General features: G+C 33.0%; 1 protein-coding gene across 1 annotated transcript; it reads right to left on the reverse strand.

The window, feature by feature from the left end:
- Positions 1–3722: 3722 nt before the first annotated feature.
- Positions 3723–9330, reverse strand: LOC145015542 (kinesin-like protein KIN-5C). The gene is made up of 22 exons (XM_078974020.1): positions 9113–9330; positions 8868–8997; positions 8261–8419; positions 7817–8163; positions 7592–7730; positions 7416–7513; positions 7163–7319; positions 7001–7070; positions 6828–6904; positions 6621–6674; positions 6449–6529; positions 6248–6359; positions 6071–6157; positions 5823–5998; positions 5568–5729; positions 5387–5494; positions 5143–5301; positions 4946–5029; positions 4682–4887; positions 4364–4575; positions 4113–4264; positions 3723–4037 (listed from the first exon to the last, which is right to left on the reverse strand). Exons 1-22 carry the CDS (start codon positions 9163–9165, stop codon positions 3849–3851), a joined length of 3012 nt encoding a protein of 1003 aa, XP_078830146.1. The 5' UTR covers positions 9166–9330; the 3' UTR covers positions 3723–3848.
- Between the last annotated feature and the right edge of the window lie 1986 nt (positions 9331–11316).

An 11316-nucleotide genomic window follows, 5' to 3' on the forward strand; every position in this document is an offset into this window, starting at 1 on the left:
ACACTTGGACTCATCGAATGACCGTAATGCTCAAATTTTGTGGAAAAAGTGAGATTTTTTTTGAGAAAATTTCTAGCATAATGCAAAACTTTCCAATGTGTTACCCCTAAAATTGCATAACAAATATGTCACTACTTAAACCTTCAACCTCGAGAAGGAAACAACATTTTGACTAAGGATGTCAACGGGGGCAAACGAGATGGGGAGTACATCCTCCACCCTCGTTCCCCGTCCCCCTTGATTTTGGGCTGTTTTTTTGGGCTAAAAAAATTTTTTTTTTTTTGTAACAAAGAATTATTTATAACATAATTTTACATGTTAAAAACAAAAAATTATGGCATCTTAAAAACATTATAATAATAACTTAAAAACATGTTTTTTGTTGAATTTTAAAAGCTCAAAATCATATTATTGTATGTTATATTCATATAATTATTATGTATAATTTATTAACGGGGGCCTCATGGGGGTTTTGACATCCTTAATTTTGACTCGTACATTATAATGTAAAGTCAGGTGGGAATTGTAGTTTTTTTCAAACTTTTGTAAAAATTATAGATTGTATCATGTGGTTTATAAAATTATCACTTCATATAAAATAAATTTGATCCCACTTGTATTTCAAATTTGCGTTGAATTGGTCTCTCCTAAACATGAAATAATTATTTATTATTATATCATTTTGATTTGTTTTTTATATTCTTAAACATTCATTTTAATACAATTATAAAATAAAAAGGATCTCACACACCCATATTTCAACACATCCCCACTACAATCTTTACTTTCATCGACAACCTCATCTAAACTCTACCGTCTCCCTTCCACCAATGACCTCCCCCATAACTGTCTCCCTTCCACCACCAGCCTCTCCCTCACGACCAACTCTGTCCCTCGCACTTTTTACCATTTCCACATCAATGAAATAAAAAAATCGCGAAAGGAAAATATATCTCAGTTTGAATTTTTATTTAATATAAAAAATATTTTGTTATACTTATTTAATTAATTGTTTAGTTTTTTATATTTGAAAATATAAAAGTTAATTTATTTTACTTTTTGATTTGTTTGTTTGATATGGATTTGGTAGATGTTTCCCTTGCTATCGAGAATGATTTTTTCTACATCATCAAGGAAGATTTATACTACATATGTAAGCTCGGGAGTGGCTTAAGCGGATGATTTGGGAGGATGTATGATGGGATGTGAATCAACCGCGGACAAAATCCAAATACTTGATGTGTACAAATCACGTTTTTAAATTATAAACCCAGAATTTTGTAAATTAACAACACGATTGGGTAAGTGTGACCCAATCATATCATAGTATAGAGCTGGTAAGAACGGATTTTGAACTCAGTGAAAACAATAGTGAATTAAATTAAACTAACACACAGATGATAAAGAGGGGAGAATTGATTATTAAACTCAAATAAAGCAAACATAAATCAAAACAAAGATAAACTTGTTAGAAACAAATGACTTCATGTATTTTTAACTTAAACTCGACTACACCTTAATTTATGGTTGATTTTTATGCATGCATCGGATATTACTTCATTACTCATCGATTCCTAATGTTGTTAAGCCTCTTGGTCAAATTCTAACCCTGATGATCATAAAGAATGAAAGTTTATGCCTTGTTGACCTACCTTAAGATTTGGTCAATCACTAGTCATAACAGATTTAATGTCCGTAAAACTATTATGATTAAAGAAAATATTGACCTCTAACCACATAAACTCAGCAATAGGTAACATAGAACAACCTTTAACACATACAGATCTTTGTTCAATCTTGACACAATAAATTAAATAACAATTAAAATCCAATATATAAAATCAAAGCAAAATCTCAAGGTCTCATCTATATCTAAACATGGTCGTAAAGCAAATCATACGAATTCCCAAATGTTTCTACTCTTCGATCCTTCAAATCTTTATTCCATATAAGTTTAACAAGACTTTGGCCGCCTTCTAGACTCTTAAAACGGTTGTTCATAGGTTTGTGTTGACCAAGGTGTGGTATTAGGGTTGATGGATAAATAGGTTAAAGATAACACCTTTATTTATAAGGAAATTGTTGACCCATCAAACGCGACGCATTAATTAAGTGGGCATGTGACGTCTAGAAATTTTCATGTATCCTCCAAGTAATCCTCGTGGATAGACACATTTGATAAAGGGACGTGATACGTCTGGCACTATTTAGCAATCTTCAATTCAATCCAGCTTTCAGCTCCATTTTAGCTCATTTTCATCCAACAACGTTAATAATCTGCAAAGTAACAATTGAAAACATTTTAAGCATCTTTTGTCCTATTTTTCATAAAGATACAACATACATGTACTTGATATCACATTAAATAAATGTATAAATTGGTGATATCAATCTCAACATGACGATGATGCGTTTGACCACAATGTTATTACTTTTATGTATGTCATATATACATTATAATTTAAATACATAATCATAACAATGCTGTCACCTTATACATTTTCTAGCCGGTGAAACTTCCCCAATGTTGTCCTCAATGAGTTCACCAGCACAATAAAAGAAATGTAGGATTGAGGACGACGAAGCATTATCGAGTCCTTTGTCTTCGAGCACGTAAGAACCTCCATAGACTCTTGACCACGACCATCACAATCATACGTAGACTTGGAAGTTGTGATGGAGTTAAAAAATCTTTAGCATAAATTTTACTATACATAACTTCTGGACTCTTTTTCCTTAACACGTCAATCCATATTTTACATGCTTCCATTCTTTGTACAAAGTATGGAAAATCTACTATAACATAATATAGCAAATATCCTGGTTCATTGTTGTCTAGCTAAAAATGGTGTAATTGAAATAGATTTTATAAGTTTAAAAAAATGAATGATTAAATGTGTAAAATCACCAAACTTCGTTGTGCTCAAATAACAACAGTAACCCTTTATTTTAAAGTAAACGTTAGCTTATCTTACGACATTATATTTTCTCAAATTAACATCACTAATTTCACAAATGTCGCTGCAAAATTAATTCCTGTTTTTTTTTTTGGGTTTTCAATTGTTTAAAGAGTATTTTTCCTTTTTTTTATCTATTATAGTTATTCTATTAGAATTTATGGTATTAAAATATCTTTTTAATGAAAACTTATAGTGTATGTATGGTTGGAGCTAAAAAAATGTTTTAGCTTAAACTTTAGAAAACATAACTTCTACACCCTTTTTCCTTAACAAATCAATCCATAATTTAGAATTTACTAGAACTTTAAGACGGAAAGGAGTGGCGTCACAAGAACCAGACTCCCTCCTTTAACACATAGAAGCCACATAAATGACACATCATTTACACCATAAAAAGTGTGGTTCTTTACCACACATAGCATATAAGAACTATGGTAGAGAAAGGAGAAGAGAGAGAGAGAGAAGTGTGGCAGTTTTTGGAAGAGGTGCAGTTTGACCACATAGGGGGCGGTGTTTCCCTGCCTATGAGTGCGGCCAAAGAGCAGCCCACTCCCTTGAGCCTTATAAATCAACCAAATTAAAATTGATACCAACATCTCATGATTTTCCTTAAACTCACACCTTAACATTTCAAGAAATCATCTATAATGTAGTTTTTGAAACAAACAACGTATCCTATCAGTATCCAATAGTAAAACAATACCACTCTCTTCCCTAAAACCATTACAACATAATAAAAAAGGAATTAAATATCTTCCCAAATAAACAAAAACCCCCGATTTTCTTACCACATTTGATTGTAATACAAAACCCATTAAATCCCAAGCAGGGATATATTTTGATCATATAAAGAAACAACAAGATTTTGTACATGAAAAAATAGGAATTTCAATTGATTTGTGCCAATGGTGGGCGTGTAGCAGGAGAAATCTTGGAATCCTTTCCTTCAAACGAATGATTTTCCCTGAATTCTTCCATCAAGCTCTCCATTGGCATTGCTCTAAGGGATTCTATGCTCATTTTACTTGGGACATCTGTATCACTTCTTACAGGGGTATTTCCTGTTGCCTCATAATCCTGTGTACATAATAACATCACCACATCATGTTAGAAAAAGAAAAAGAAAAATCATTGTAATTTCACATTTCATACCATGTATTTCTGGTGGAAAGTATCGTGAGACTTTTGTTGTATAGAGGCAGACTGTGTTCCATGATCCTTATGTAAGCTTTCAAGACTTTCGGTTTGAGATTTTGTTGTTTCCAGAATTGAAGAAACAACCTCTCTCTCTTCTTCTGATGTACCTGTGTTGTGTATATATATAAAAAAAAAACATGAACACCATCAATCACTATGGTAACAAACATTCAAATTTATTTATTAAAAAAAAAAGATTTACTTACCATGAAAGTGCGTTGAAATATTCTCGCTGTTCTTCAACACATCATGTTCAGCAGTAGCCCTTAACGAACTAATCTCAGCATCATGCTGTTCATTACTCTCAACTCCACTTTTCACACGCGAGTTGACTTCTGCCACATGTTTTTTTCCCATTTCAGTAACCAAATCCTGTGTTTTTCTAGAATGTTGTAGAGCCGTTTCGGTCGTATCAAAACTGGAAATTATTATTAAAAGAAAAAAAAAAAAAAAAGTTAGCGATTTGGTTTTTAAAAGAACGTATAAAAATCAAAACTGGATTATTTATTTCTTCTTCTCATTACCATTTCTGAAGGACTGATTCAAAGCGACAGTGTTTAGCAGCAGCGAAATCAGCACTTTCTTTGGCGTCGTTTTCTGCTTGTGTGGAAAACTCTTCCCATTTTCTTTTCGCATCTGATGTGATCCTCTCAAACGATGACACCTGTCCATCCAAAACTTTCTTGCTTCCAGTCACAGTTTCTTTGATTGTAGCTAGTCGTGTGTCCACCTGTACACTCCACCATCAATCCCTCTTTCAATTCATTTAAAAAAAAAAAAAAACTAACCATTTCTTTTTGACGACAAATATGGTTGGATAATAAACTAGTTACATCAGCAATAAGTTTCTCAGCATCAGATTTCACGTGTTCCTGAAGAAAAAATACATTTTTTTAAAATGCAATGAGTTTTTGTATCACGTTTGGATTCAATGATGAATAATCATCTATTATCTATTATCTAACTATATTATATAATATAATACCTCATATGCCTTTTGAAATTCATCAATGTTGTTTGTTTGTATCTCATCGACTTGAATGGCATGACTTCCTAGATCTTTTGATTTTTCCATTAACTTATCAAAGAATTCATTGATGAAGTTGGATATATCTGTTGTATGTCCAACACTGATATTAAATCTCTGAAAATTTTAAACCAAAATAGATAAGATAAGATAAGATAATAATAAATGAACTGTCATAATAAATAAATAAATAAAAACTTACCTGTCGAAGCTCTCTAGCAAAATGTGCCATTTCGCCTTGTTGAGTTGATAAAGAGCCATGGAGTTCATCAAAAATAGAAAGTCCTTCAGATGCTTCTTCAGCTAATACCTGATTCAGACAAAAACAAGTGTGGTCAATATGTTGACTTTATGGATTTAAAATATTGAATTGAAGTACTTACTTTTTCAACAGAAGACGCATTAGATGAAGTCAAAGATAGAACCTCCTCTAAGTTTGCATTAGAGTTTGCTTTATGTAAAACCACAACATTTTGCAATGCCTCAAGGTGAGAAACATACAATGCTTTTGAAGCACAAACTTTCTTTTTCAAGTCATTCACAGCCTAAAAACATAAAAAAAAAAGGTTTATAAGAAATCAAAAGTCAATAGTCAAAAGTCAAAGCAACTATCTTTTTTGAGTCAACAACTGACTGACCTTATCATTAATGTTGATGAAGGTATGACAAAACTTTTCAATGCATTGAAGTTGTTGATTTTGTTGAGATGATGATGTGGCAACCATGTTGCAAAGAGATTTAATGTCTTGTGTGAGTTCAGATTCAAACTTATTCACAACAGATCTATTACCAGCATTCAGTTTATCTTCTCTTGCTGCATAAAATACAGGAAAATTAGTTTTTAAAAAAAAAAAAAAGTTCAAATAAATCAAAAGAGAATGCTTACCAATCTTCATAAACAATGAGGCATTGTCCTTGAGGGATTTTTCCAAGTCAGACCGAAGAGCACAAGCTTGATGAGTCAATGCATTTTCTGTTTACAATGTTTAATACTCGTTAGTATTTTATATAAAGAAAGAATCAGAAAATTTGACATTGAAGAAATCAAGAAATCAAAAGATACCTGATTTTTTTTGTTCACTTATGATAAAATCACGTTCCTTGATCACATATTCACATTTCTTTAATTCTTCTTGAGTATTAGCTAGTGCCTTACTAGTTTGATTTAAATCATTCTGAAGAATAATTAATAGAGACAATTATATATATTTAGTAACAATATATGAAATCCAACAACAATGTATGTCAATTAGTGGCATTTTACCTGGGTAGAATTGAGCTTGTTACTCAAATCTAAGCATTCTTGGACACGTGCATTAAATTTAGTTTGCAATTCTTCATATTGCTGTTTATTCAACAAATAGAAAAAATAAGAGACAATAATAAGAACCATGTTTTGTCCCAAAATAAAGAAAACAAGACTAAAAATGTAATACCTTTTCTTGGTTTTCTATTTTAATTTCCATTCGTTCAATCTGATCTGCCATTGACTAAACAAAAAAGAATGTTAAACATCTATGTATAATTATATTATGATGCACACCAATTATTCATTTGATCCAAACTATAAAGATTATAGAATAAAATAAGATTATATCGAACCTCAAGCAATGTTACAATAAGGGTAAAAAAATGTCCAGTACCTTACGTTCCAACTCCTCTTGATAGTATCTCTCTTTAGGCATATAAACTCCATTTTTTTCACGTGAGGCATAAACCTCTGCAAGTAGAATAAAAAGAAAACTAGCTAACAGTTAGGGCTAAATAAGTCTTTTTGTCTCTTCATCGTGTTATCAAAAAGGAAGCAAATTGTTACCAGCTTTGAGTCTTTCAATTTCACCATAAAGATCTTTGATAAGAGTTGTTTTCATCATCTTCTGATTAACCTATAAGAAAAAGACAAAAGGGAAGCATAATCCACTAACAATCTGGCATAAAAACAAGGTGAGGTGATGAACATGTAATAACAGAGACTAACCTCAGGCTTGTTCTTAATATTTTTAGCCCTGTGAGCATAATCCAATGTACTTAAAGTCTCTTCAAGACAATGAACAGCAGGAGATACAGTAGCAATGATGCATGTTTTAGTCCTTCCACCCAATGAATCACGAAGAAGACGAGTTAATTTGCTGTCCCTGGATTACATAAAAACTCAAAAATCAAAATCTGGAAACCATGAATGTTAAGAGTAAAGGAAAATTTGTCAAAGTGGTTAAAAGGTTCATACAAACCTATATGGGATGTGACCAAGATGCTCCACTAGAGCAGTTATCACTCTTCCTAGAGTAAGTAAACTTTTGTTTATTTCTCCAGCTTCTCTTGCACGACCCTAAAAATTGCAAATTATAAACATAACAAGAAGGATAAAATCTTTTAACTATGAGTTAAAACTTGATGGATAAATTACCTCCCTAGCACCAGATCTTGAAATATTTTCAGAACCAGCTAAATCAACAAGATTCAGTTTGCCACATTTGATAAGTTCTTCACCTTCAGGGGTGGATTCTTTGATGTGTATGGTTATAGAAAACAAAGAATGTGAGCGACTGAAGAAAAAAAAGTAACTTTGTTAGAGGACAATGAGTTTTCATTTTCAATCCAACATTGAAGAGCATCAAGAAAAGTTCAAAACCTTGATTGTTTGTTTAACAAGGTTTCTGCAGTTCGACGTTTTGCAGAACCTCTCTCTAATAAGGAGAAAATTTCACTAGCACTTGTAACAATCTCTTCTTCCAATCCTCTCACAAGAACACCACCTTTACCATCTTCCATGAGTGGCAAAAGCTTTTTCTGTTTGTCTTCAACAACTCTTGAAATCTCTTCATGAGCAAGTAAGTCGGTGATTTCTTCATTATATAACTCCAAGAAAGTTACTTTAACACTATACTCAGCATTTTGGTGCTCCAAAGTGTCAAAGATTTGTTTTACAGCTCTAGGGATTAATCCTGCATGTGAAGGCAACTCTCCATCACGCCCACTCTGTTACAGGATTAACCATAGAAAGTCAATAATTAGTATCTACTCATACAACAAAGTAGCAAATTAAAGATCAATACAAAACAAAGGAGACTACTACCTTTGATCTCTTACATTCACCCTCCATGGTGTATGTTTTTCCAGTTCCTGTTTGTCCATAAGCAAAAATAGTACAATTAAATCCTTCTAAAACTTCATTCACGATGGGAGTGATTGCTTGTTCATATAAATCTTTTTGTTGAGAGGTAGGTCCAAAAACCTGCATACAGAAAGATAATAATAGTGGATTGGTAAGCATAGCACTATGGTGTTATTAAATCTCTTTTCATTCTTATATCTAGTGAATCTAAAGTCTAAACATCAAGGCTTTCTACCACCTAGATAGTGGAGCAAGGAAGCAACATACACGAATTGAACAATCAAATTGCAAAGACGTGTTATTGTACTTCAAAAAGCAACTGCTTTGTTTAAAATTATATAACTGATAATTAGTTTAACATAACTCCATTGTCTAGTGGATTTATAATCAAACTGCTTTCAGGGTTAAGATTAATGCATCATCAAAACAATGAATAAAAACGCAAAACAATGTCTGTAATTTGTAAACATCCTCAACTCACAAACTTCCAATGCAATGCAATTTGTAAATTCCTCAGATCAAAAGAAAAGAATAAGAATCAGTTTAAGTGCTGTAGTAAATCAGGTACCTTGTCAAACGTGAAAACCCTATCGATTTGCTTCCCAGCAATACTCTGTGAAACCGCAACTTCTCTCTGATACTCATTACACGTTACCACCTGAGGCGCGTTGTTCCTTAACTCGTCATCACTAAAAGGCCTAACAAACAATCATATTTCCACACACGAATTACATTATCAAAAAGGGAATCTGGACACCGTAATCGAAATCAGGAATCAACAAAAGCGAAAATAGAGCATTAGATCCGCAGTACCTGCATCGAAGAAGGACCTGAACATTGACGCCCTTTTCATGGCGACCGGACATCACTGCAAACAGTCAGTGTGTGTGTGTGTGTGTGTGTTGGTGTTGTGTGGAAGATGGAGAGATTATTCGATGTCTGCGGTGTGTTTAGTTGGATAGATGATAGAACGTTGGAAGGAAATGAGAAGCAGCGGGATCGATCGAGTTTTTGAAATTTTCGAGGGCCACTCTCCTACATTCGGTCTCACTGTTAACGGTCGATGAGGTGCTGATCCAACGATCAATATACGGCCAAGGGTTCAAGATCCGGATCAAGGCAAGGCACGGAGTTGACGAAATTGCCCCGGTAGTGGTACATCGTTTTTCGAACTTTCCCCTTATTAACGCTATTCATGATTTGGGCTGCGCAAATATTATTACTTTTCAAAAGTTTAAATATATATTTATTACGATTGAAATATTGTAATTTTTACATAGTGGATATCATAATCTTATCTTAACTAGCATATTCCACAAATCTGAGGTAGTATATAACATTAAGCTTGATATACAAACAACTAATATTTTATAGAATATAGAACTCCCGTTAATTCTTATCAAATTCAGATATAGTAACTTGATTAGCTAATTATGAAAATTAAAATTATCAACAACATATCAATTTGTTTATCTTTTCATTGATGTCAAAAATTAAGATTTTGTAATGAGTTTTCTAAAATGTTTAGTTGCCTGAGAATTGGTAAATTATATCACAACAAATTACTAATTCATAAATTAAAAATTAAACCTCCAATTAAGATGTCATTTAGAAACGTTGATAAATGTAACTTTGTTGAAATTATGAAGCAATTAAGTTTTTATTGGTCAATATTACTTAAAAATAATATATATATATATATATATATATATATATATATATATATATATATATATTAAAAATAATTTTAATTAAATTATAAGGTAATTATTGAGAAATGATAAAAAGAAAATTAATAATTTGTAAATATAGATGTTTTGTTAGTAAGTTCAAAATGATATAATGATTGATTGAAGTTACGAAATATAATGGTTTGAATATCCGATAGACAAATTGTTTTTTGAAGATATGTTAGAAAATTATGATTTTGTAAAATTAAAAATAAAATTAACAATTTAAAAGTAAAGGTTATAAACGATTGGTAACTCTTGTAATTTGAATAAACTTCAAGTCACGAATTGAATGATGATCAAATAGCCAATAAATGTTAGTTCTAAAACATGGCGAGGAATTTTTTTTTAAACAATTATTTATTTACATATTTATATTATTCCTATTTATACTCGCATGATTTGGATAATGGTTTTTTTGGTGTGGATAACGGTTTTTGAGCGTCATCTTGTTCAACTCCTAATAATCAATACACATCCGGTGTGAACCATCCTTTTATTGACAAAAAGGATCGGCGCTCCTCACGGTGAGCTACTCTGTTTGATAAAACCCTTCCCCAACAGCTCCTAGAGCTGTGAGGATAACTCTTGCATCTCTGGTGGCGCAAGGCGATAAGGTGCTTTAGCAATAAGCGTCGCACCCGGAACCAAATCAATCTAGAACTCCACCTGCCTCTCGGGAGGCGCACTCGATAACTCCTCGGGAAAAACATCCGGAAACTCACACACTATCGGAACCTCGGCGATAGAACTTGGCCTCTTTGTAGCAACCTACGTATCCATCACATACGTCAAAAAGCCCATACAACCCTGTTGTAGACTCTGTCTCGCTCTGGCAGCAGAGCAGAAAGCCGATCCAGATCTGGTACCCTCGCCATACACCGTAAGCACTCCCCCACTAGGGTCTCGTATGGTCATCATCTGACACTCACAGTCGATCACAGCTCCAAACCGACTCAACCAGTCCATGCCCACTATGACACAAACATCACCCATCGCGCTTGGTACCAGGTCTATCGGGAACTCAACACCAAAGATGTCTAGTACACACCCCCGTATTACATCAGTAGCAAAAACTGCATGCTCGTCGGCTGTAGAAACCCTTAGAGGTCGACTCCATGCCTCACGTCGGATACTAATGTGATGATTAAAAGCTAAAGACACAAAGGATCGACTCGCACCCGAGTCAAATAACACCAAAGCAGGTATTAAGGTACATAACTCACAAGAAAAGTACTTATACATAGCACAATATAATCACAACATATCTCAAAAGAATATAAATAA

The sequence above is a fragment of the Lactuca saligna genome, chromosome 9 (assembly GCF_052625555.1).
Source record: "Lactuca saligna cultivar CGN05327 chromosome 9, ASM5262555v1, whole genome shotgun sequence".
NCBI classification, from domain to species: Eukaryota; Viridiplantae; Streptophyta; class Magnoliopsida; order Asterales; family Asteraceae; genus Lactuca; species Lactuca saligna.

Coding starts and splice junctions, on each gene's coding strand:
- LOC145015542 (XM_078974020.1), bottom strand. CDS start 9,165: ATGTCCGGTCGCCATGAAAAGGGCGTCAATGTTCAGGTCCTTCTTCGA. Junction 5,999..6,070: donor CTCATTGTTTATGAAGATTG/GTAAGCATTCTC, acceptor TATTTTATGCAG/CAAGAGAAGATAAACTGAAT. Junction 4,888..4,945: donor TTTGTCGTCAAAAAGAAATG/GTTAGTTTTTTT, acceptor TGGAGTGTACAG/GTGGACACACGACTAGCTAC.